This window comes from Triturus cristatus, chromosome 11, assembly GCF_964204655.1.
Source record: "Triturus cristatus chromosome 11, aTriCri1.1, whole genome shotgun sequence".
Taxonomy (NCBI): Eukaryota; Metazoa; Chordata; class Amphibia; order Caudata; family Salamandridae; genus Triturus; species Triturus cristatus.
Genome location: NC_140594.1, coordinates 77,303,351 through 77,328,450, shown reverse-complemented (window position 1 = coordinate 77,328,450; position 25,100 = coordinate 77,303,351). Strand labels below are relative to the sequence as shown.

Below are 25,100 nucleotides of genomic sequence, written 5' to 3'. Positions count from 1 at the left end.
TTGTGGGGTACATGTTGTCCTCTGTAGTCGGTCAGGGTGCATCCGTGGTACTCCGCAGTTGATGTATTTTTTCTGTGTCATTTTCCGTATGCTGTTCTTGTGCTTTTTCTCGCATTATGCGTGAGTATTGCTGCCCTCGTGCTGGTTGTCACTGTTTTCTTATCGAGCTTTGGCCCATCGCAGGTTTTTGTGTGTTGTGGTTTGTGTTTTTATCTCCATCGAGGTGGTTGTATCGCGGACATTGTCCGCGGTGTCGGCAGACTATCGCATGGTACCGCCTTGTTGTGAATTCCACGTTGACACAGGGTTGTTTTCCCCCGATAGGCTGAGATGTGTAAAGTTGCGTTAACATATTTTGGTGCTGTTTATCACACGTCTTGTGAATATACCCCAATGTGTTGCAAACTCTGAATTTAATGTAATTAAGGAAATTATTCACTAAGGCATGTAAGAGTATTGCTTTAGCACTCTTTCACATACTCTTACATACACATACATTTATTTGCACTGAAACATTTTAAATGGGAATATTGAGGTCTCATTCATATATAAATTAGTACAGGTAGAAATAACCGAGCCCTCTTTCCAAAGAGTACTCCTACTTTCCGTACTCACAGATGTTTTTGTGAATTGACACATACAATATTTTCAACTGTGTCATGTGGTATTTTTGAAAACACATTAGTTCACTGTGAACATACTGACATGTGTGATGCACACTTCTGTTGGTAGACATTTGTTTTATTTTTACATTTTTTTGAGAGTTTTGTAAATGTGTAAATATACGTCAAATAAACAGTATAGTCTCAGTTCAGAAATCTTGTCAGGGTTAACCAGTGTCTATTTCAGATATCTAACAAGTGTACAGTAGTGCCCCGTTAGACCATTATCATCAATTGCCCATTTTTATCTCCATATCCAAAATCTCAGTGATGCGCCTGACATCATATCATTGAACTATAAGAGAATGCTGACCTAGCTACACTTGTGCCACATCCATCTTTTTGAGTGGACATTTGTTCTTCATGCAAAGTAAAAAACAATGGCGGAAGTTTCTCATATAGAGAACAATAATCAGGTACTCATTAGGGAGAAGAACCTATTGTTAGCTGGTGGGTGGTTAACTCTCATAGGGGATTCTATTCCAAAAATCAGTTTTGAGCAGTCAGAGAAAGAAACATTTAGGACAGAGAAAAAGGTATACAGAATCAGTGGGATAAGTCATCTTTTCTTTACGTTTCAAATTCAAGGTTGGAAGTCTCCTCCCAGGTGCAACCCAAAAACAAGAGCATAAAGGCACAGGCGACTGGTCCACTTCACCTGTGTGTGTTGGGGGAGGGGCATGGAGGAGTATTTCACAGGGAACAATGGGCCAGAAAGGAGTTGGGGAACTTCCTAGCGCCCTCCAACCCGATTTTTTTAATTTCAGCAACATTCCACTGCCTCAGCAGAAGCTCTGCAATATATATCCGCTGTCTGCCCTCCCAATACAAAATGGATCCCCCAACTGCACAGTCTCACTCTTTTCATGCATTTGTAGTAACATCCATTCCTCTTACGGATGAGATAAGAATCTGATTATAGGGGACTGGAAGAACAACCTCAAATGTGGCAGAGGCTGGTGGGCTGCACTCCTAAAAGCGGGCAACAGGGCAATATGCTGCTCTGCACTGTTATCATTTCACTGCCATCGCTGTCTGTACTCTACAGCCTGGGGAGATGACAGCAGTTGTTCTCCTAGAATGAGAGGTAGACTTAGTGTGCCCTACTAAAGTCCTCCGCTCTGGTACCTTTATCCATCCCAAGAATGGGCCTGCCCAATAATGAATAGGATTAGTTCTTCCTGCTACCAATGAGCCCGACTAGTCCACCCGAGGCATGCTCCCAGCCCATATAATAACCAGGCAGCACAGTTAGATAGGATCTAATTTACTCACATTCCCTTCCAAGCAAATTCCCACCACACAGAAATGTGGACCATCTGTCCTGATGAAGATCTGTGCATCCAGTCCTGGGACGAAACGTATGCACTGATCCTTATACTTTTTTTCTATGCCCTAAAAACTTCCCACCCCGGGATGCGCTAAACAATTGTTTTTGTAATAGAAACCCCAGGAAGGTTAACTGTCAAGCAGCTAACAAGAGGATCTTTCTGTAATGGCTCCATAGTAGCTATTCGGTGCATAAAGTGGCAGCTCCTGCTCTAAGACGGAAGAGTGTCGTCCCAATGAATGAAAAGGAAAATTAAATGATAATAAAGCAATGTTAATAACATTACGTTACTATCATTTTAATTTTCTGTAAGCCCGAGCCAGGTTAGAGCAGGGCAGGGCTGAGCTGTGTCGCAGGGAGAGGGAGGAGGAGTAAAATATTGTGCACTTATGTGTGCAAGAGGGTTTGGCCGGCTGTCTTGGGCCAGCCAAACCGTCTTGTGCACTTAGCATGCTCTCCACCCGGTTGTATTGCACAGCCAGGTTGCGAATATGCACCGGCTCCCAACCCCTGTCTGAGTGCCAAACCACAGTGCTCAGATGATTCCTGACGCTGCTATCATGCTGGTGACAGCAGCATCGTGATCGGCTAGGGGAGCATGTGTGCTTCTGTGCTGCTGGGAGAAATCTTATCACTATTTGCAAAGCGGCCGCCACGGAGTGCATACAAACCTCTCACCACTGTTTTTATTTTATCTGATTATGTGCTTTTACAAATTCCACTCAATACAGTTGAGAAACGTTTATTTTTTATATTCCGAGTTGGCAGTGCATTGGGTTCTTGAAAAAAAATGTTCTCTGGGTCTAATAAATATCAGAGATTTCTTTCTCTATAAGGCCATGACTTAACCATAAACATTGTACCTTTTCTGTATTACCTGATGAAGGATCCAGGTGTTTGTACACAGGCAGTGGAAACAATGTGAAAAGTGAAGTAAAATATTTAGGTGGTTGACATAATATCGTAAATGTAACTCTTTGATGGGCTAAACCATTTAGCAGTTGCCATAATGCTTTCATTTGCATATTGTGAACTTGTGATGTGATCAGTTTCACTGCCTGATTATGAATGTGATCTGTATATTTTCTATCTGCGATGTTGGTGGACTTACAGCCTCCCCCAAGCTCGTGATTGATAATCTTTCATTGGCAGCAACGTTTTTTTCACCCAAATTAATCTATCTGCCAGAACAAGAAACACTTTGTTATAGGAACGTTTTAGCAAAAATCCAACAATGTTTGTCACTGCTAAAGGCCATTCTACTGAGGTCACTCCTAGTTGGGAAAAACTATTCATGTCCACTTAAATGTATCCCCTATTTGTCTAGGAGGCATATTTTAGAATCTTCTCCATGAAGTCTCACAACCATCTAAAGGGCAGTCTTTCGTGGAGTTAACTCCATCAAACATGGTGAAACACCAGTCGCTCAAGACTGGATGGCTGGTCTTGCCCCGTGTCTAACGGCGTGAACTCTGGAACGAGGCAACTAAGTGTACGATATGAAGGCAAGATAATACTGTTCAGATGTGAACTGTAAATTTGGAGGATTCTTTCTTACCATCCGCATCAACCTCAGATTGTAAGGGTATCCTATGTGTTGGTTTAGCCACACTTGTGCTTTACTGTTTGGGTTTACTCTATGTCACTTGAAATTAGAATTTGGACATGATTTTACATGAGTAAAATAAAATCAATACATTTTTCTAAGAAGCATTTTAGTTCATGAGTCTGGTACATAACAGTGCATTACAAGGGCAGAATATGGATATGCCTTAGTATAACAGTCTGTAAAAAATAACACATTATCCTCTTGGTTCCAATGGGATAAATGCCTACACCATTTAAAACAACACAGGGATGACTCACTCCGAAGCTAATTTATTTCAGGCCGCATCTAAATTAGGAACAGTCTTGATATAAAGAACAGTTTTGAAGATTTGCCTGCACACAGCCACTTGTAGGATTTATAAACAAAATGCATTGCATTTAAGATACAATACCATCTCTGAATGATGGCACATCGTAATAGGGGGTGGCACACATTACGGCTCTATTGTTTTCCATTACCTTTGAAATTCTTTGTACCTGTACTGAATGGAGATTACATGTTGCCCTGAATGAAGCCCTCAGAAGTCATGTGAACTTTTTCAGTTTGCTTCTTTGGACTGAGACGGTGCACCATGCTGTGGGACTTAAGACAACCACGGCAGAAAAGTGGTACGGCAAAATGCGATATATACCTACCCGTACTTCCTCCCCCAAACCATGTGTCTCAAGTTACTCAACTACAAGTTTATAGAGAAATGTTAATGTGGTACCTGACAAACAATAAAGCAAAATACTGTCTCACTTTATTAGGGTGCAGAATGCAGAAAATACTCAAAGTTTTGGAAGTGCGACAATTGGTGATTTGCTGCTGGTCGGGGAAATTGATGGAGAAGACATCATACCATGTGGGTAGCCTGAGAAGAGGCTGGTGCTCGGAGAGGATGTAGTGTTAATGTCAGGGAGGCTGGAGGACTCCAGCTGGTAAGATGAACTGATGGACGACTTGTCGGCTGGGTCCTTACTTGCCCTGATTTTGGATTCCCAGGCTAGGTGAAGTCGGTTGGTAGTCTTTGGTGAGGCCCAGAGCGGGTGGGAGGCTAGACAGTGCTCTTCGTGGAAGCTTAGTGGCTGTATGAGGAAGGGCCACTGTAGGTTGCAGCTGGGCCCTCTCATCTTTGCCATCCGTTCGTGGTAGAGGTCAGTGACGGGTTTAGCTATAAATCCAATTTTGCTGGCCAGACGCCGTTCTGTCTTGTGTTTGTAGACCATGAGTGAGACAGCACTTTCAATGAGGCATTCCAGCATTTCTTCATGGGTGAATTTATGCCCACCCACCGTGCTGAGCTTTGGCGTGCAGCATGGCTTTTTTCCTTCAGTGCTTACATTCCTGGGAAGGGAAACCCACCTAGTGACTGGATGACCTTCTGGAAGGTCAGACTAAAAAGAGAGAGAGAAAGTAAAAAAAGACAAAAAATAGTTTCTATGTTACACAGCCATAAACAAAAGCATGAAAGCATGAACATGTTACAGGCAAATTCACTGTTTGTCCCACTGAAAACTTTAAACCAGTCTAATCAAACACATGCCCTCACATTTGTTCAAAATGCCTCAATGCCAACAAATGTAGAACTTGTCCTGAGAAAGTTTGAGCAAGAGTAACAAACACGTCTACTAAGCCCCTTATGTTACCCACTGAAAGGCAACTGATAAGTAAAAATGATTTTCCTCTAACACCAAATGTTATCTATATTACATGTTTGGTTGCTTTTATTGCTAAAATTGCTGAGGTATAAAAAGTCATATTTCACAGGGGACCATGAAAAATGGAAAATATTTCTAGGTTCCCTTTGAAATGCGCATTTCATCATCATAACGACAGCCTGCAAAGCACTCTGCAGAGGTTTACCATTGTCAGGGCTGCTAGGATTATGTGGCATAGAGTGCCAAATTATGAACCAAGGTTATCTAAATTATGCGGCAAAAGGGGAAATCACGCATCACATTGTCTGGAAGTTTGATTTTCATCCATTTGAGCTAGAAAATTATGTGGCAAATCACGTCAAAAGCATTCAATCTAATTTTACTCGGTACGCACGGCAGCTACAGAATCACATAAATCCACAGACCATCACCAACCATCACCTATGCCCCTTCCTCCATAGCCACTGAGGGAGGAGAGAGGAGCCCATCGTTTGGTGAGGTGTTTAGACCACTGCCTTTAGCTAAATCCTTGTACCAGGTGTTATCGGCCATGGACTCTAATAGGAGTTGTAAACAGTCATAGGGATCCTCAAAAAAATAATATATATATATATATATATATATATATATATATATATATATATATATATATATATATATATATATATATATACGAAAACTGCTAAGCTCCTCCGAACCTCCGCTTTCAACACCACAACAGCAGCAGCGGCAGCGGCAGCGGCGAACAAAGGAGAACGGACCCAGATTGCTGGCAGGAAGATTTATTCTTGTCCTTCGCTCAGTGACGCGTTTCGGGCACAGCCGTACCCTTGATCACACACTCGTAGCAGGTTTGCCAATACATTTTAAATACGCTTCGTGAGTTTCACTTCCTGTGTCACGTGATAATGGACATAGGCAACAGACTAGTCAGGAATACAGATATCGTGTAGTCGACAGCAATACAATTGTTTTAAACTGTCCTGTAAATTTGAATACTTTGTTAAATCGTTTTTATATCATTGCTGTATAAATACAGGAAAAACAAACCACATACATTGACGCCATTGTCCAAAATTAGACAATGAGTTTAAGGCAAATACATTGATAAATATATTTACACATCAACACCGGTGCTGGCTAAAAAAGTGAACCATAAAAAACACTGTTAATAAATAGGATAAAATATCACTCATAAAACAGTATCAACATGGTGCCACATAGTCCAGCTATGAATCAGCGGAAGTCTAGCATAGCAGCATGAATGCTGATAGTGATGTGGTTTTAAGTTCTGTTGTTGTTGTTGTGTATCTATATGCTAGTCTGAACTAATGGAAAAAGTGCCAATAAACTATGTGCAAATACAGTGAATAACCTCATTTCCTCAAACTAGTCTATTTGGGGAAAAGGACTGTCCAATGTGCGTGAAACACCCAAACAAAAAATTCCCTAAACTTATGAAAAGTTGGGACATGTGCAAAAGACGCAGAAGCAGCAGAGATTCATTAATGAATAGTGAACACAAGCAAAGATGATGTGTCTAAGAAACCCAATGGATATTCTAGAAAAGCATAATAATTCGATTCCAATACAAGGATGTGAGGGATGTCTGAACAAATTGTTATTATCAATCCATATACATATATATAAATAAATAAATATATATATATACATATATATAAAAAAATATTTAAAAATATACAAATACTTAATTAAATAAATAAATAAATATTGATAAATATTTTAAAATATTTTAAAATATTATTCAGAGAGGTGGCTGTAAACCAACATTACCCTGCACAGGTTTAAAAATGTGCAAAATGTAAAAAGTGTACAAAATGCAAAAAGTTGACAAAAACCTGTGTATGCCAATGAGGTAATGTGTACAGATGACAAATCTCCAATTTGTGTTGGCCAGCAGTACAGTATGAATCACTACATAATTCTATAAGAAATTATGTAGATCTTCTGTTGTGTTGAGGCCATGTGGTGTTCTACTATCTAATTCAAGAATAATACGCGATTCTAGTTGCCTGAGTTTCTTTTCTTTTTTGCCACCCCTTCTTAGGGGGGGAATCGCATTGATTACATAATAGGAGAGGCAATTAAGATCGTTGTTGTGTTTGCGTTTAAAATGCCGGGCTACAGGATATGATGGATCATTGTTAACTATAGCCCGGATATGCTGCAATATTCTGACGTGCACCTGCAGCTTAGTACTTCCCATATATATATATATAACCTGCTGGCAGTCACAAGTACGTAGTTATAATTAGGACCTAGTTTCCATAGGCAACACGTTTATTGACTTACTAATAACTTTGGTGGCATTTTACGCATCTTCACGAACATTTCCCAAAACAGTCTTTTCCTGATGATAGTTGTGCATGGAATGTTTCGGGGTGATCCGTCAAGCAGGGGCTGAGAAAAAGGGTGGGGGGGAGTATTTTTCCAATGGTAATTCCCACAGGGATTTTAAAAACAACAGCTTGAACCGCTGAACGGAATTACACCAAACTTGGCAAAAAGATAGCTCTTGGACCAGAAAGAGCTATTTTTGGGTTTGGGTGTAAATCCATTCAGTAGTTTTTTAGATATTAAAGGAAAAACTAATTTGTATATCTGGGCAGAGCCTAAGCACACATCTCATTGTATTGGTATTGTATTGGTGCTTATATAGCGTTCTGTCACCCCACGGGTATCCTGGCGCTCTGATAAAAACAAATATCACTGATGCTGAGGGATTAGGCGGGGCGGCACAGTCAGGCTACTGGAAAAAGCCAAGTCTTAAGGCTCTTTCTGAATTCCATTAAGGAGTCAATCTGTCTGATCCTCAGTGGGAGCTCGTTCCACATCCGAGCACCCACCACACTAAAAGCCCTCCCGCCCAATCTGGCTCATTTGAATCTTGGCTTTACCAGCAGATTGGCGCTAGAGGAGCGCAGCTGTCTCTGGGGGAGATACCATGTAAATTTGTCTTGAAGAGGGACCGGGCCCATCCCATGTGTTGCTCTGTGGATCAGGCAAAGGGATTTGAAAAGGACCCTTTACCTGACTGGCAGCCAGTGGAGCTCTCTCAAAGCCTGAGTAGAAGAAGAGTCGCGCCTACGGTTTAGCGCAAGCTTCGCCGCGGCCGACTGGACTCTCTGCAGCCCCTGCAAGATGTATTGAGGGGCCCCTAAGTACAGAGAGTTACAATAATCCATTCTACTCAGTATTGTGCTCCTTACAATCAATGGTCGCATGTCCTCTGGCAACATCGGAAGAATCCGACGTAATAGCCGCAGTAACCCGAAGCACACGCTGGCTTTCTTACTTGCCTGCGAGTCCAGTTGGAGGTTTTTATCAAACAGGAACCAATGAGCCAATGAGGCCTCCTCCGGGGCAAGCCTAAACTCCACCGGCAGGTGTTGGATCAACCTTGCCGGTGAGAAATACAATACCTCCGTCTTTCCTCCATTAAACTGCAAGGAATTTCTCCTCAGCCAGTCTGTGGTCAGACGCATACAATTTTGGAATTGGTCCAAGGGGACCGCCTGTTTCCCCTCCAGCGAAAATGCCAGTTGCGTGTCGTCTGCGTAGTTGACTAACTCAACCCCAAACACTTTGATAATCGAAAATAGTGGCTGTAAGTATATATTAAAAAGAATGGGACTGATCCTGGAGCCCTGTGGTACCCCATAAACTATGGGGGATTTTCCAGAAGAGAACAGCCCCAAAGTTACCACCTGTTGTCTCCCCATCAGGTAAGACTGAAGCCACTGCAGTGCCCGGCCCTTTACCCCTATTTCTTCCAATCTCTCAAGCAGAATTGGGTGACTTACTGTATCGAATGCGGCTGACATGTCCAAGAGCACCAGAACAGCGGTGCTCCCGTTGTCAGTCCGCATCCGCAAGTTATCCATCATGGTTATAAGGGCTGACTCCGTCCCGTGACCGGGACGGAAGCCAAACTGATCCCTGTCCAGCAGGTGATGTTCCTCCAAATAATCTGAGAGAGATCTGCTCACAGCCTTTTCCAAGATCTTAATAGGAAAAGGAAGGAGGGAAATAGGCCGGAAGTTAGCCGGGTTAGTTGGATCCAAGGCGGGCTTTTTGATAAGAGGGGACACCACCGCCTGCTTCCATCCCTTCGGGACTGAGCCTTCTTCCAAGGATTGGTTACAGATCTGACGTAGCCAAGGAAAAGTCAGGCGGCCGTATGACTTCCACACTTTCTTAGGCAAGGGGTCAAGAGGCGAGCCAGAAGAAATACTGTACACCACTTTGTCGAAAGTAAGGTCTGTAAAGGTGGGAAAGGTGACCAAGGAACATTGCTGGCCCAGGGTCCCCTTAGTTACCTCTTTACCAAGGTCCTGAGCAGCCACTTCATTGTCCTTGAGGAGGTCAACGATCTTTGCCACTTTATCCTCAAAGTGGATGGCAATCTTGTCACACAGCTTCTGTGAGGCCTCTACTTTGTTCTCCAGACATGTTGGAGCTGATATATCTCTTACAATTCTAAAAAGGTTTTTAGTCCCATTGGGTGCTTGCACAATGGATTTAGCATACAAATTAGCTTTGCTTTCCAGAATAAGCAGCTTGTATCTACTCTGTGCTGACTTTAATACTAGCTTGTCCCCGTCCAAGTACCCCTTCCTCCATTTCCTTTCGGCCTTTTTGCACTGTAGCTTTTACTGTCTCAATTTGTCATTATACCAGGGTGCTGACATTTTATTTCTAATTTTTATATTTCTCAGCGGAATTAGTTGATCCAGAGCATCCGTAATAAACTCCTGATAGGTGTTGTAATTATCGTCAACCGTACTGGATACCTGGAATGGGCTCACTGTGGGTGGTGTTAAGAGAGCACCTGTCCTCGCTAATTTAGTCCAATTCCTGCCTTTCCGAAACGACACGGCGATATTGGCTTGGCCTCGATAATCAGCTAACCGTATTTTTAAATGGATAAGGTAGTGGTCTGTCCAATTTTGGGGGACAATATTTAAAAGTTCCACCTCTGACTCATATGCAAATAAAAGGTAGAGTATATGTCCTCCCCGGTGAGTCGGGGAGGTGAGTAGTTGTCGGAGACTAAGATTATTACAGGTGTACTTCAAGTCTCTCAGCTGGTTTTTCGTGCTTGCATTCTCCCACAGATTGAAATCGCCCAAGACTCATGGTGAGATCTGATCATTTTCAACCGGTAAGTGCTTGCAGCCATCTTGAGGCCAATATATATGATAGCACCCCAATGAAATGCATTGCAGTGAATGGCAGGTTTTGAGGGTCACAAAAAGGAGAATTTATAAAGGGTGATAACAGATTTTAGTTACAGTATAAATCATTTGTTGATGGACACATACTAATTTTAGGAATTGTGGTGTGTCCTATGGTGATTTTACCCTGTAAATAAGCCTTCTTGGGATATCATGTATCATGTTTGAGAGAAAACTGTTTTCCCATGAATTTTCCAGAGACATTATGGAAGGCGCTCCAGAAGCTTAAATGAGAGCAATTTTCTGTAAATTTACACAATCTTTCTCAGTCATATGAGAATAAAGTCTGACATTCTCAGTAAAACATGTACTTCCAACAAGAGCAGCCTCAATCAATCAATCAAGGGTTGGTAAAGTGCAACTACTCACTCGTGAGGGTCTCAAGGTGCTAGGGGGAGGTGGGGAGCAGATCCATCTAAGTGCTGGGGCCATTGGAAGAGCCAAGCCTAGAGGTACTTTCTGAACTGGGGTAGTGTGGGAGATAGTCTGAGGTGGAGGGGTAGGGTGCCTGTCAGTTGATTCTATGTCAGGACCAGAGGCTCCGATTATGCTTCTCTATCTTTACTGCATAAAATGAACAGCAGCCAATTGAAACAATACAAGTTAACAAACAACACACCCCATGAACCTCTAGTCTGTAATCAGCCACATGCTCCAATCACCAATCACACTGCCCTTTAAGAAAAGGAACCGCCATTTTAAACTAATCTTTTGTTGCTGCTTCGCAGCCAATTAAGTGCCTTATATTTGTTGTTCACAATATACAGGCTATTTGCATTGTATTTGCTTGTCCGCACCATCAGCTACCATTCCCTACGTTGTTTGCATGTTATTATTGTGGATCATTTGAGTGCTTTAGCTTGCCTGTGAGCAACCACTGTTTGTGGTGTTTCGGGTGTGCGCCGGCCTTTCTTCTAGGGCCACGCCACAGGAATGGGATTTGCCAGTTTAATGCTTTCTTCCTCTCTTTTAGGGGAAGCGCTGATGCCTCCCGAGCCTTGGGTCCTCTTGCGGGCTTTCTTTCCGTGGAGTGGGAGCAGGAGCAGGGTTGTGGTTGTCACGTCTCAAAGGCTGCAGTCCTGTTTCTGACCCATTGGGGCTATGAGCACACGCGTGCATTCACGAAGCTGCCGCTCTTCATTCTGAACGCAGCAGCTAGCGATTTGAGAAGCGGCATGTGTCTCCGCTAGTAGGCCCTGTGGCAATATGGACCGTATTTAGTGCTTGTTTTTTGCTCCCTCACACCCTGGTGGATCTGAGTGTGCCCAGGGTTGGAATAGCTTGCATCGGCTCTTCCTAGAGTGCTCTGCAGGCAGCTCCCTCCATTCTCTATCCTTTGGATATTCGCCTGCTGGGGTTCTGCACTCCCACTGACTGTAGCCCTTGCCTACGTTTATTGTGGCACCTTTTAATTGGTCGTTTAACCTCCAGTACAGCCATTTCGAGCCTTTTGCAGAGGAAGAATACTGCCAGGAAGACATATAGCCTTCTTTGGAGGAGAACTTGGTCGACGCCCTGGATAATAGTGCCCAGATATCAGTTGTCTTCATACAGTTTTATTGCCATTTGTAAATAAAAGCATTACGTCTGTATGCATGAGCCTCGTTTACATTCGGTATCCACAAATTGACAATGTACTGACCCACATAATTCTTTCTAATATAATGCACAGAGAACATCTCATTGAACTAACTCCCCTGCCCCCCTTCCCTCCATCCCCTTCCCCCATCAATCCGTGTCAGGTTACATGGTTACATGGAAAATGCAGTACTATATCTATTTACTGGAACAACAAACATGGTCTAGTCAGTATTCCCCTCTTGTTACCCTCTTTGGGAGGCCTTTCCCACCGTGGTCCCCTGGGTCCGGTGGGTTTGTTCTTCTTTTAAGTCTGCCAGCATAATGGCCCATGCCAGGAGATCTTTCCCAACGTTATCATCCTTCCGCACACATTTAATTTGTACCGACTCCACTGTCGCCCATTTGCACACATTTCTAATCCATTTCTCGGGCTGCGGAGGCCAGGGGTGCATCCATGTTATAACGACACGCCTTCTAGCCAAGACAAGCCCCAGGAGAACAAACCGCGTACTTAGTTTTTGTGTTTTGGCATGGGCAATAGTCCTAGTAGTGCTTGCCTTATATCTCCAGAAATACTCCAGTACGTGGCCCCATGTAGATGTGTGCGTACTTCCTCCCAATAAGAGAGCAATAGTGGGCAGAGCCAAACCATATGGAGGAAGTCCGCCACCTGCCGGTTACATCTGGGGCATTCATCCCTACGGGACGGGTAAATTATGTGTAATGTGCATGAGGTGAGGCATACTTGATGTACTAGATTGTATTGAAGGAGCTCAAATTGTGTGTTGGCGCTAATCCTCTGTACCCCCTCATGAACCTTCCTCCATTCGCTCTCTGTCAGGGGTTCATCAACCACCATATCCCATTTTTGCTGAATTCCGAGGGCATCTCCCAGCAAGTCATCTCTCAGTGCTCTATGAAGAAGAGAAATCAACATGACTTTCAATATGTTAGCGGTAAGAGGTTCCTCCTCGGCCAAAGTTCGGGGCCGACACTAGAGATTTTCCCCTACTGCAGGAATTGGCCTGGTCCTAAACTAAAGGTGGCCTGTGCTTCCTCCTGAGTCACAAATTTCCCACCCACATAAAAGTCACCCAGTGTCTGGCAGCCGCCATCCCTCCAACGTTGTACTGACATGGAGTCCGAGATACTGGCGAAAGGGCGCAGCGCCCACAGGGGCATATCAGGAGTGAATGGGGCATGCTGCGCCACCTGTCGCACCACGTTCTTCCACACTATGGCTACATGTCACACAATATATGGGCATTACCTGGGGTCTCTGCAGTTCAGCATCAGTAGCTCTACCAGCAAACGATCTCCACAAATCCCCGCTAGTAGACGTTTCTCCCAATTATCCTCGCTGTCCATCCAGTGGACCGCATGCTGCAACTGAGAGGCCATATAATAAAATTCCAAACGAGGCACCTCCAGTCCTTCCTTAGCCCACGTCCTCTGTAACGATATTAGCCGCACCCTTCTAAGTTTCTTCCACCATAAGAGGTCTACCATTAGGCTCTCTAGTGTGTGGAAGTAGTGTTGTGGAATTATATAGAGTGAGTGTTGCATTGCATATTGACAGCGAGGTAGAACCATCATTTTAATTATTGCTATGTGCCCCATGAGCGACAATGGCAGATCCTTCCAAAAACAAACCAATCCCCTCAGTCCTTCAATGACCCGACCAATATTAAGCCAGAGATAGGTAGCGGCTGTATGCGCCAAGTGAATCCCCAGATATCGCGCCTCCTCTCCCACCCACGGTAACTAGGTGCGCAGCAGCTCCGTTACTGAGACCAGGGCCAGTCTAACCATGGGGATCACTCTGGACTTCCCAGGGTTGATGTGAAGTCCCGAGATGCCACAGAAGGTCTGCAGCTCTGTTAGGAGCAAGGAAATAGAGCTCTCTAGGTGTAATAAATAGACCAGTGTGTCGTCTGAGTGTATCGAAACTATATGATTGGTCTCCCCTAATTTAATACCCCAGGGATCCAGCACGGCCCGCAGGCTCGTGGCCAGATGCTCCATTACCATTGCAAATAGTAGAGGGGAGAGCAGGCATCCCTAACAGGTGCCTCGACAAAGGGTAAGCTGTCCAGACACAGTCCTCCTGACTCTGGCGATAGGGGCTGTATAAAGCAGCTGCACCCACTTTAGAAACCGCTCACCCACCCCAATTTGTCGAAGGACGTGCCACATATAGGGCCAATCAACTGAGTTGAATGCTTGTCTGGTATCCAACAGTGCTATCGCACAGTCAGTCTCCAATAAACTTGGGGCATGTCATACATGCGCCATACTTCTTCGTGGTATAAATCCTGCCTGATCTGAGTGGATAAGCTGGGGCATCCTCGAGAGGAGACGTTCCGCCATGATCCCGCTGAGGATTTTTACATCAATATTCAGTAGCAAGATAGGCCTATAAGAACTGGGTAGGTTGGGGTCCTTATAATTTTTCAGTATCATGGCCACCAGGGCTTACCTCACAGAGAGCGGTAGAGATCCCTTTCCCAAAGCCTCATTATAGACTACCTAGAGTCTATCTGCCAGTAGTGGGGCAAATTGCCTATAAAACTCTGCCGGGAGCCCATCGGAGCGCGGACTTCTAGCCGGTTTAAGTTGGTGTATGGCCAAGCTTAATTCCTCTTTGGTAAACGGCGCACTCAGCTCCTCAGGCTCCAGTTGGAGAATCTTGACAGTATTAAAATAAGTGAGAATTGGGAGGAGCCTAGCGCGCATCCAAGATGGTCGCGTGAGCACAGGGCTCCCCGGACCCTTTCTGCTCCTCGGAATATATCCTGAGACTATCCTGATTTGGTTTATGGAATCTGGGAGATGAAGACCAGCTGATCATATATCTCTTTTTAAAACTCTAATCGGACCTGGGAATCCTGAGTTGTCGTCGTCGGAACTTTTGGGACCCACCCGACGGAGGTGGCCGGGGTGAAGGTGACCCGTGGGGCCGGGCTGCAATTGAACAACAGCGGCCTTAGCGCGGTGCCAGTTGCCGATTCAGCACTTTCGGTTTCGGTTTTGGCCTTCAGGAGATCAGCTGGCGTGCGTGCTCAAGGTGGCGAGGTGCCTCCTGGGCCCCTGCCCGAGGCTTGCTTCCCTCTGCTACTGGTGGGCCTAACGCCTCCGACCCCTACACCGACAGTTTGTGGTCCTTTTGCTGGCGCCCGCACACCTCTTGATCGGAGGTCCCATTGAGAGACTGCGCTCACATGGCGGGCAAAGGGGGTCCGGAGGGGCGCAAGACCAAGGCTTCTCTGCGCGGGGGGCCGGTCCAGAGCAACAACATGGACCGCTACACCCAGGGCAGGGGGTCCCCTGGCGCTGCTGGCCTCTCCCCGGATGCTGCAGGGGGAGGCACGACCGTCTCTGCGGAACCTTCCCTGCAGGACATTATGGGCGCCATCGAGGGCATCAGGGAAACCATCGCGACGCAATATGAGGCCCTGGCCCGTAAGATCGACACTGTCACGATCGATGTCACCCTGATTCGGGCCGACCTCTCCAAAACTAACGAGAGGGTCCAGGCCCTTGATGCACGGACCTCCACCCTGGGTGCGGAGGTGTCGGATCTGCGGGCCGCGCTTGGGGACATTAGAGTGGTCAACGACCATATGGCCCGGCGGCTTGAGGACTTCGAGGGACGGGCCCGACGCAACAACATCCGCATCATTGGTGTACCGGAGTCCTCCGACAGCCGCCCGGTGGACCTCGTGGTCGAGGAACTTATCATGCAACAGCTGTCCCCGGCTGGCCTAAGCAAATTCTTCGCCGTGGAGCGGGCCCATCGAGTGCCGGGCGGCCGGCCGCGGCCGGGGGCCCCCCCGAGGCCTATCGTGGCTAAACTGTTCCACTACAGGGACCGCGACGCTATTCTGCAGGCTTCACGGACCCGTGGCCCGGTCCGCTACGAGAACTCGACCATCAATTTTTATCCGGACTTCACGCAACTGGTCCAGAAACAGCGGATGGGATTCCAAGGGGTGAAGCGCCGTCTCCGCGAGCTAGGCCTGAAGTATTCGATGATCTACCCGGCGAAACTACGAGTGGAGCATGGAGAGCGGACAGCCTTTTTTGACTCTCCTGTGGCCGCAAGTGACTGGCTGGACTCGCTGCCGGACGGGGGTGGCCGGCCCGGGCCCTCTGGGGGCACCGCAGGTGACGGGTCCCCTTAGACTGACATTTGGTCCTTGCTTTTGCGGTTTTGCACTGTACAGTTGGGTCTTACTCTTTTGCATACTGTGTCTTACCAGGACCCGTGAGGGGTGCGGGCGGGTTCGGGTCCCTTTCCTCCTCCGGGGTCTTTTTGTAGAATGGGGTTAGCGGGGCGACAGGCACACTGCAAGTTGGGGGGGGTCTTTGGCCCGCAGGGGTGCAGGGTGGGGGGAGTTGGACTTGGGGTGGGGTTGGGGGGGAAGAGGGGTTGTTTTGTTGTGTGTTTTTTGTTTACAGGGCGAGGTATTGATTTTTGTCCATATTTGGGAACTGTGCGGCGGGCTGGGGGCCTCTTGATCTATTGGAGGGGATGGGGGGAGACGGGTTGAGGCTTATGTCATGGAACGTCAATGGGTTGGGGGACCGTATTAAGCGGGGTGTTGTACTGCAATATTTGCGTCGTTTGACTCCTGATGTGGTGTTTCTCCAGGAGACGCATTTGGTCGGCAATGTCTGCCATGCGATGAACAGGGGGGGATACCGCCTCGTAGCCCATTCTGGTTTCACAACTGGCTCCAGGGGGGTGGGCATTCTCCTGCGAACCTCCCTTCCGGTGGAGATCACGAGGATAGTCTCGGATGACAGAGGGCGCTATGTGTGTTTGATTGGGAGGTGGGAGGGGCAGCCCCTTACCCTGGTTTCAGTCTACGTCCCCCCGGGCCTCCAGAACTCCACCTTTATTGACTTGGGTCGAATGCTGCTTGACCTTCCGGACGGCCTCCTGCTCATGGGCGGGGACTTTAATTCTGTGGTTTCGGGTGAACTGGATCGTCACCCACCAAGGACCCTCCCCGCTGCCCATTCATGGCTGGGTGGGATGTTGGAGACCTTCGGCTTGGTGGATAGTTGGAGACTAATGCATCCGACCCAGTGTCAGTTCACCTTTCATTCGGGGGCGCATGGGAGTCTCTCCAGGTTAGACTACTTCCTTATGCCCGCGGCGCAGACTGGTAGGATTCGAGAGGTCAGACACCTGGCGCGTGGTATCTCCGACCATTCTCCGCTGTGGCTTCTCTTTGACACCGGGTCGCGGTCCGCAGGGCGGATAGCGCCCATTAACCCCTGGTACTTGCGGGACCCTGTGACTCGTGACAGCCTGGTTAAGGCCATGGACCAATACTTCAGTGAAAACGAGGGGTCGGTGTCGTCTGCGTTGTCCCTTTGGGAAGCCTTTAAAACTGTGATACGCGGACACGCCCTCGCCCAAATAGTGGTGGCCAAGAAGGTTAGGAGCGAGGCGGTGGTGAAGCTGGAGACTGACATCTCGGGGCTGGAGTCGGCCTTGGAGGCGAATGTTACTCCGGACGGGCTACATGCCCTTAGCCTGAAACAGTTCGAATATAGGTCCCTGGTCACTGACGCGGCCAAAACTATGTATGGGGAGCAGCAGGGCCGATTGTATGACGCGGGGGACAAGGCGGGAAAGTTGATTGCGTGGCTGGACAAAAAGGAGAGAGTGAATCGTGTGGTCCCCGAGTTGCGTGCTGCGGATGGTGTGTGTGTGACTGAGCCGGATGAGATTGTGGAATGTTTCGCTGACCACCTCCGGGCGGTGTACTCCCCGGTGACTGACAGGGATGAGGATGACTCTCGCCTCCTACTGAGAGATATTGCTCTGCCCGGCCTGTCCGTTGAGGACCGAGAGCGGCTGGACGCCCCCTTGTCGTCGGATGAAATAGCGACCGCGATTCGTTCCCTTCGCTCGGGCAAGGCTATGGGTCCTAACGGTCTGCCCATTGAACTATACAAATTGCGTCCTGATAAGCTTGCGCCCTTCCTCAGCCGCATGTTTCGCGACTCTCTTGCGGCGGGTTCCCTTCCGGCCGACCAGCGCTTGGCCACTATAGTCGTTATCCCCAAGGAGGGCAAGCCGCGAGACCGCTGTACTTCTTACCGGCCTATTTCACTGCTCAATGCGGAGCCTAAAATCCTGGCGAAAGTCCTGGCCAATCGATTGTTGAGTGTCGTGTGCGACCTTATACATCCGGACCAATGCGGCTTTATCCCGCACCGCAACACCGCTCTTAACTTGCGGCGTCTTCACGGTGCCCTTGCCAGGGCGGAGTTCCTCTCCGAACCGGCCGTGCTGGTTTCTTTGGATGCCACGATGGCCTTTGACACTATTGAGTGGCCATTCCTCTGGGCCGTCTTGGATAAATTCGGCTTTGGAGAGGGATTTATTGGCTGGGTGAGGCTCCTTTACACGGGACCCATGGCTCAAGTGGTGGTGAATGGGCGGGTCTCTCGGCCCTTTGCCCTTGGCAGGGGCACGAGGCAGGGGTGCCCGTTGTCCCCGTTGCTTTTTGCTCTCGCCCTGGAGCCACTCGCTGCCTGGCTCCGTTGGGAGCCCTCGCTTAGAGGGATCCGGTGGGGCCCGGGCTTTGAAGATCGGGTCTCGCTGTATGCGGACGACATTCTCCTGTATCTCACCTCACCACGGCAGTCGCTCAACGTCCTCTTTGACGTTCTGACCTCCTTTGGGAACAATTCGGGTCTCACGATCAATTGGTCTAAATCCTGCGTTTATCCCATCTCTGGTGGTCCTCCTCTCCTGCCGCCTCGGCTCCCGATTCAAATATCTCTGAGCGGCTTTAAGTACCTGGGGATATACGTTTCGCTGGACCCGGCGGCTCGCTATGAGCAGAATCTCCTGCGTCCACTTCGGCGACTGCGGGAGGACACGGCCCGGTGGTGCAGGCTGCCCCTGTCCCCGCTGGGTCGGGCCGCGCTGTTCAAAATGATGTCCCTTCCCAGGTTCCTCTATGCACTCCAGAACTCCTTCGACGTTATCCCAGTGGCCTACTTTCGGGAGGTGGAGAGCCTGCAGAGGAGACTGGTGTGGGACGGGCGGGCGCGTATTGCTCTTGCCAAGCTCACTCTCCCCTGGTATGACGGGGGCATCGCGCTTCCTGACATTCGCAGGTACTATTGGGCCTCGCAGCTATCTGCCATTAACCACGCCACGTATGCGCCCGGCTTGAATCCGGCGTATGAGATGGACAAGTTCCTGCTTCCCGGCGGGAACTACAACAGGGCACTTTATTCCCGCCTGGCTGGCCGGACCCTTACGGGTCCTACTAAGATTGCTGTGCGGACCTGGAGGGCTGCCACTGCGGCCATGGGCTGGAGTGAGCGATTAACATGTTCTACTCCCTTGTTTGCCTCCGACCGCCTGGGCAGCTTGTGGACCACGAAGGGGTTTGACCAGTGGGACACGATTGGTATCAGCAAAGTGGGAGACCTGTGGCACAAGGGCGCGGTCAAGACTTTCGCGGTGCTCCAGGCAGAATACGAGCTGACCGACAGGGAGTTCTTCCGCTACGCCCAGGTTCGACACGCCCTGCTCTCGGTCTTCGGGGAGGGGACCAAGATCCCTGTTTCCTCGCCCCTCGAGGACCGCATACTTGACGGACATGTCCCTGATAGTACTATTTCTTTAATTTATAAAAAATTAATTAATCACCGGGCGGACCTTTTTGTGCGCCTTCGGGAGGCTTGGACTGGGGATGGGGTGGAATTGGACGACGAAGATTGGCAGTCTGCACTGTCGTCCCCCAAGGAGGTTGCCATTCCGGCTCGTCTCCGGTTGGTACAGCTCAAGATTCTCCACCGGGTGTATGTGACGGGTCCGCGCTTGGTCTCGATGGGATTTTCCGACGACGGGCTCTGTAAGCGAGGCTGTGGGCTCAGCGCCACCTTTCTTCATATCCTTTGGGAGTGCCGCGAGGTGGCGGACTACTGGCGCCGGGTCCACACGGTAATGGGACAGGTTACTGGGGTTGTGCTGCTGCCGGAGGTGCGTCGCTGTGTCCTGAATGTGTGGGAGCCCAATGACTACAGCGCGGCTCAGACTCGGTGGGCGGCCCTAGGGAACATGATTGCCAAGAGGGACATAGCGCAACTTTGGGGCGCTCAACGGCCGCCCACCGTGTCAGTATGGAAGGAGAATATGGACTGGTGTATGTTTAGGGAGAAGACAGTGTATGTGGCCCGTGGCAAGCCGGGGGCATGGGGTAGCATTTGGGGGCCATGGAACGCGTATCGCGGAGGCATCTGTACGCCCCCCCTGGTAGACACTGATATCGCCATGTCCCCCTGACCCTTGAGGGCTCCTGGCGCCTTTTGGAACAACTACATATGGACGTTCATCTCCCTTGACCCCCTCCCCCCCCCCCTCCGTCCCCGGCCTCCCGGTACTCCTCTCTTTAGCGGATTGCTCAATTGTCCTGACGGGAGTTTCCCGGGGGGAGCCTGATCCGCACTGGTTTCCCTCATAACTCGCCTTTTGTTTTTTATTGTTTTTCCTTTTGTTTTTGTGATTGTTGGACTTACGCTTCCTGTTCCTCGAGAACTATCTGGAGCCACTGCGGGGCAGCGCCCTGGGAACTGATTGCAGCCTTGATATGTGTAGATTTCCTTCTGTACCTAGCGGCCGGCCCGGGTGGTTGTAGGCCCGTACTTGTAACCGAATTATTGTTCAATAAAAACTTTTTCAAAAAAAAAAAATAAAAAAAAAAAAAAAAAATAAGTGAGAATTGCGTCTTGATTTGAGGAAGGCCGCCCTTAATATACCGCCTGTAAATGACTGAGCAGATATCAGTTAAGAAAGCCCTGGCCAGGGCACTGGGTCCCCTCACTCACCAATTCAGGGACTTCGCCTGCCAGCAGGGTTAGCTCCCCCCTCTCAACCCTTTGAGGATTTCTTCTGCCCCCCTCGACAAGCTAAATAAGGTGAAAGCTAAAGCAAAACATTGGGCTCACTCTCTGACTTTCAAAAAACTCTCCACGTCCATTCCAGATTGCCATTGTTATAGCGTTCCTTCAGCCTTCTGGCCGGATAGATTCTGAATCTTCCTCCACCGATACTAGTGAAAGTGAGCAGGAGGTGAACAAGTTAAAATGCATTATCTGGTAGAGACTCAACCTAGCTGCAGATTCCTTACCTTTGAATTTCCCAGGTGTCAGGCTGTATCCGGAAACTTTTGCTGAGCAATACCCCTTGCGTGCGCCGTTGGGTGGCTCCATTCGGCTCCGGGTGACATAGTCGGCGTCGGTAGCGTAGGTTATGACGTCGCGGTACCTATATAGGCGCCACCCAGGTGCACAGATGTTAGTACTTTTCATTTATTCAATGCCAGAAGCACAGAGCCACGAAGTAACTGACGTAGTCATGTGCAAAACTAGGGTCCTGAAAAGGGGAGTAACCCTAGCCCTATAAAATTAGTCCGAAAAGCTGGGAGGCATGGTTGGGGCTGTATGGAATCTGCAGCTAGATAGAGTCTCTACCAGATAATGTGTTACCGTAGGTAAGTAACTTGGGGCCATATGTATCAAGCCTTTTTCACATTTGCAAACGGGCCGATTCTCAGAATCTGCCCGTTTGCGAATGGGAAAAATTATTTTGGGATGTATCATCCCAAAAGGCCATGGCAAAATAGCAAGACCACTGACTCATTGTCAGTTAAATTGCTCTCCCTCCCTCGCAGCTCCACCCTTAAGTGAGGCCTTTCCCCAAGCCCCTGCACTCTAGAGTGTTGGTGTTTGAGGTCCACCTCTACCCGCAGGTTTCACCTGCGCCTCATCCCTGGTGGTCCAGTGGAACTCTATCTCCATTCTCTTGCTCCGCTTTTTCACTCGTTTTTTCCCTCACTTCTATCTCCCCCCTTCACTCTCCTTCTGTGTCTTTCCTCCGTTTTTCACTTGTTTTTTACCCTCATCTCAATCTCCCCCTTTCATTCTCCTGTGTCCTCTGTGTCTTTCCTCCACTCTTTCTTGCACTTTTTCTGTCGTTTTCCCCTCATTTCAAGTTCCCTCCTTCACTCTTCTTCTGTGTCTTTCCTCTGTTTTTCACTCGTTTTTTACCCTCATCTCAATCTCCCCCTTTCACTCTCCTGTGTCCTCTGTGTCTTTTCTCCACTCTTTCCTGCACTTTTGCTGTCTTATTTGCACTTTTCTCTCTCTTTTTGCCTTTTTCCTTTTTCCTTTTTCAGCCTGTTTTTCCCCGCCGCCCCTCTCCTGCAGCACGACCAGTGCGACCGGCCCAATGCAGCTCCCTTTTCCTGCTCCCGCCTCCCAGCTGTCCAGCCCCCCCGACCCCTACTTAATGGCAGCCACTTTGGGGAAAAGCGAGCAAGACCACTGACTCATTGTCAGTGAAATTGCTCTCCCTCCCTCGCAGCTCCACCATTGAGTGAGGCCTTCCCCCAAGCCCCTGCACTCTTGAGTATTGGCGTTTGAGGCCCTCCTCCACCCGCAGGTTTCACCTGCACCTCATTCCTCGTGGTCCAGTGGACCTCTGTCTACATTCTCTTGCTCCGCTTTTTCTCTCCTTTTTCACTCGTTTTTCCCCTCACTTCTATCTCCCACTTCACTCTCCTTCTGGGTCTTTCCCCTCATTTCAAGCTCCCCCTTCACTCCCCTTCTGTGTCTCTCCTCTGTTTTTCACTCGTTTTTTTACCCTCATCTCAATCTCCCCCTTTCACTCTCCTGTGTCCTCTGTGTCTTTCCTCCACTCTTTCTTGCACTTTTTCTGTCATTTTCCCCTCATTTCAAGCTTCCCCTTCAATCTCCTTCTGTGTCTTTCCTCCGTTTTCCACTCGTTTTTTACCCTCATCTCAATCCCCCCTTTCACTCTCCTGTGTCCTCTGTGTCTTTCCTCCACTCTTTCCTGCACTTTTGCTGCCTTATTTGCACTTTTCTCTCTCTTTTTGCCTTTTTCCTTTTGCCTTTTTCAGCCCGTTTTTCCCTGTCGCTGCTGCCCCCGTGGCCCTCCCCACCAGCACGACCAATGCGACCGGCCCAATCCAGCTACCCTCCCTGCTCCCGCCTCCCAGCTGTCCTGCCCTCCACGACCCCTACTTAATGGTGGTCACTGCGCGGCCGCGCCGCAGAGGCACCAAAGGCAAGCTCGTCTGCGCCCGTCCGTGACCGGACTGCGACCAGCGCCAGGAACCGTGGATCTCTGCACCGCCAACGCTACGACCCAGCGGCACTCCACGCTCTCAACCCAGGCCGCAACAACAACTGCAAGATAGCATCACCAGCCGACACCCACGGACCCTTCAGCTGTCACAGCTGCTGGCACACCTGCATCACCTGCAGCACCGCCAAGACCACTGACCCAGCGCAATCCACCCACAAAAACACAACAGAACCGAAGACCCTGCAATGCATTCTCCTCAACGTCCGATCCCTCCGCAAACACGCCACTGAAATCTGGGACCTCCTTGACAGCACTACTCGGACGTTGCATTCTTTACCGAAACCTGGAACAACACCACCTCGGGACTGGACATCGCCATTGCCATTCCCCAAGGATACAAGATTTCCAGGAAGGACCGCCCCACCTGCCCGGGAGGAGGAATCGCCATCGTCCGCAAATCCACCCTCCGCCTGAGCACACTCTCCGATGAGCTCACAGACCTGATGGAACACCTTCACTTCAAGATACTGGGCAGCCCTACCTCCACCCTCCCAGGAACCCTCATCTACCGACCACCTGGACCCCGCAGACTTTTCACCAACTCCATCATGGACATCATCTCCCCGCATGCCATAGCGTCCACCAACTACATCCTACTGGGAGACCTCAAATTCCACCTCGAAAATCAACTGGACCCCAGTACGGCATCCCTCCTGGACAACCTCCACAATATTGGACTCCGCCAGATCGTGACCGAACCCACGCACTCAGCAGGACACACCCTCGACCCCATATTCACAACAGGAAACTCCATCACCTTCAGCCACACCACCGAACTCCCATGGACTGACTATCGAAGCGTTCACCTTCAGAACACCCACCATCAACAGACACCAGCACCTGCTCCTACGAAGAAACTGGACCAGAATCACCGACGACCAGCTAACCTCATCACTCAGCAACTCCACCCCAACCATCGCGGAAAACGACGACGCCCACACCGCAGCCCGAACCATGCACAAATGGATCTCCGACAGCGCCAACACCATAGCCCCCCTCAAGAAAACCAACACCACCCATGCCAAGAAAGCTAGATGGTTCACCATCGAACTTCAAGAGTCCAGACGCACTTGCTGCCGCCTTGAAAAGGCCTGGAGGAACACCAAATCCACAGAAGCCCACAACAACTTCAGAGCCGCCACCAACGCCCACCACCAACTCATCAGAAAAACGAGGAAAAAATCTCCACTCATGCACACAACAGCAAAGAAGTCTTCAACATCATCAAGGAGTTCGCCCAACCCACCAGCGAGTCCACCGACATCCCTCCCTCACAAGACCTCTGCGACAAACTCAGCACATTTTCCCACCATAAAATCAAGAGCATCTATGACAACTTCGACGAAGACAACCAACACACTGAACCATCACCAACCACCCCCACACCCTGAAGCCAGCGATTGACAACTGGATTGACAACTGGACAGCCCTCACCACCGAAGACACACTGAAGACGATGAAGTCAATGCACTCCAGGGCCCCCACGGACCCCTGCCCCCACCACATTTTCAACAGAGCCGCCGACACCATCGCACCCATGCTCTGCCACACCATCAACTGCTCCCTGGCAACCGCCTCGTTCCCTGATGACTGGAAACACTCTGAGATCAACCGCCCTCCTGAAGAAACACTCGGTGGACCCCACCGACCTAAAAAACTACAGACCCATCTCCCTGCTCCCGTTCCCAGCGAAAGTCATCGAGAAAGCCATCAACAGCCAACTCGCCACATTCATCGAAGAGCACAACATCCTTGACTCCTCCCAATCCGGCTTCAGAAAAAAACACAGTACGGAAACCGCCCTCCTCGCCGCA

General features: G+C 48.9%; 1 protein-coding gene across 1 annotated transcript in view; it reads right to left on the bottom strand.

Moving 5' to 3' along the window:
* Positions 1-4,371: 4,371 nt before the first annotated feature.
* The window catches only part of LOC146783261 (uncharacterized), a 633,740-nt gene continuing 613,011 nt past the window's right edge, over positions 4,372-25,100 (bottom strand). Inside the window, exon 5 of the mRNA XM_085633763.1 lies at positions 4,372-4,977. Within this exon, the coding sequence (XP_085489889.1) occupies positions 4,372-4,977 (606 nt within the window). The remainder of the gene's footprint in view (positions 4,978-25,100) is intronic.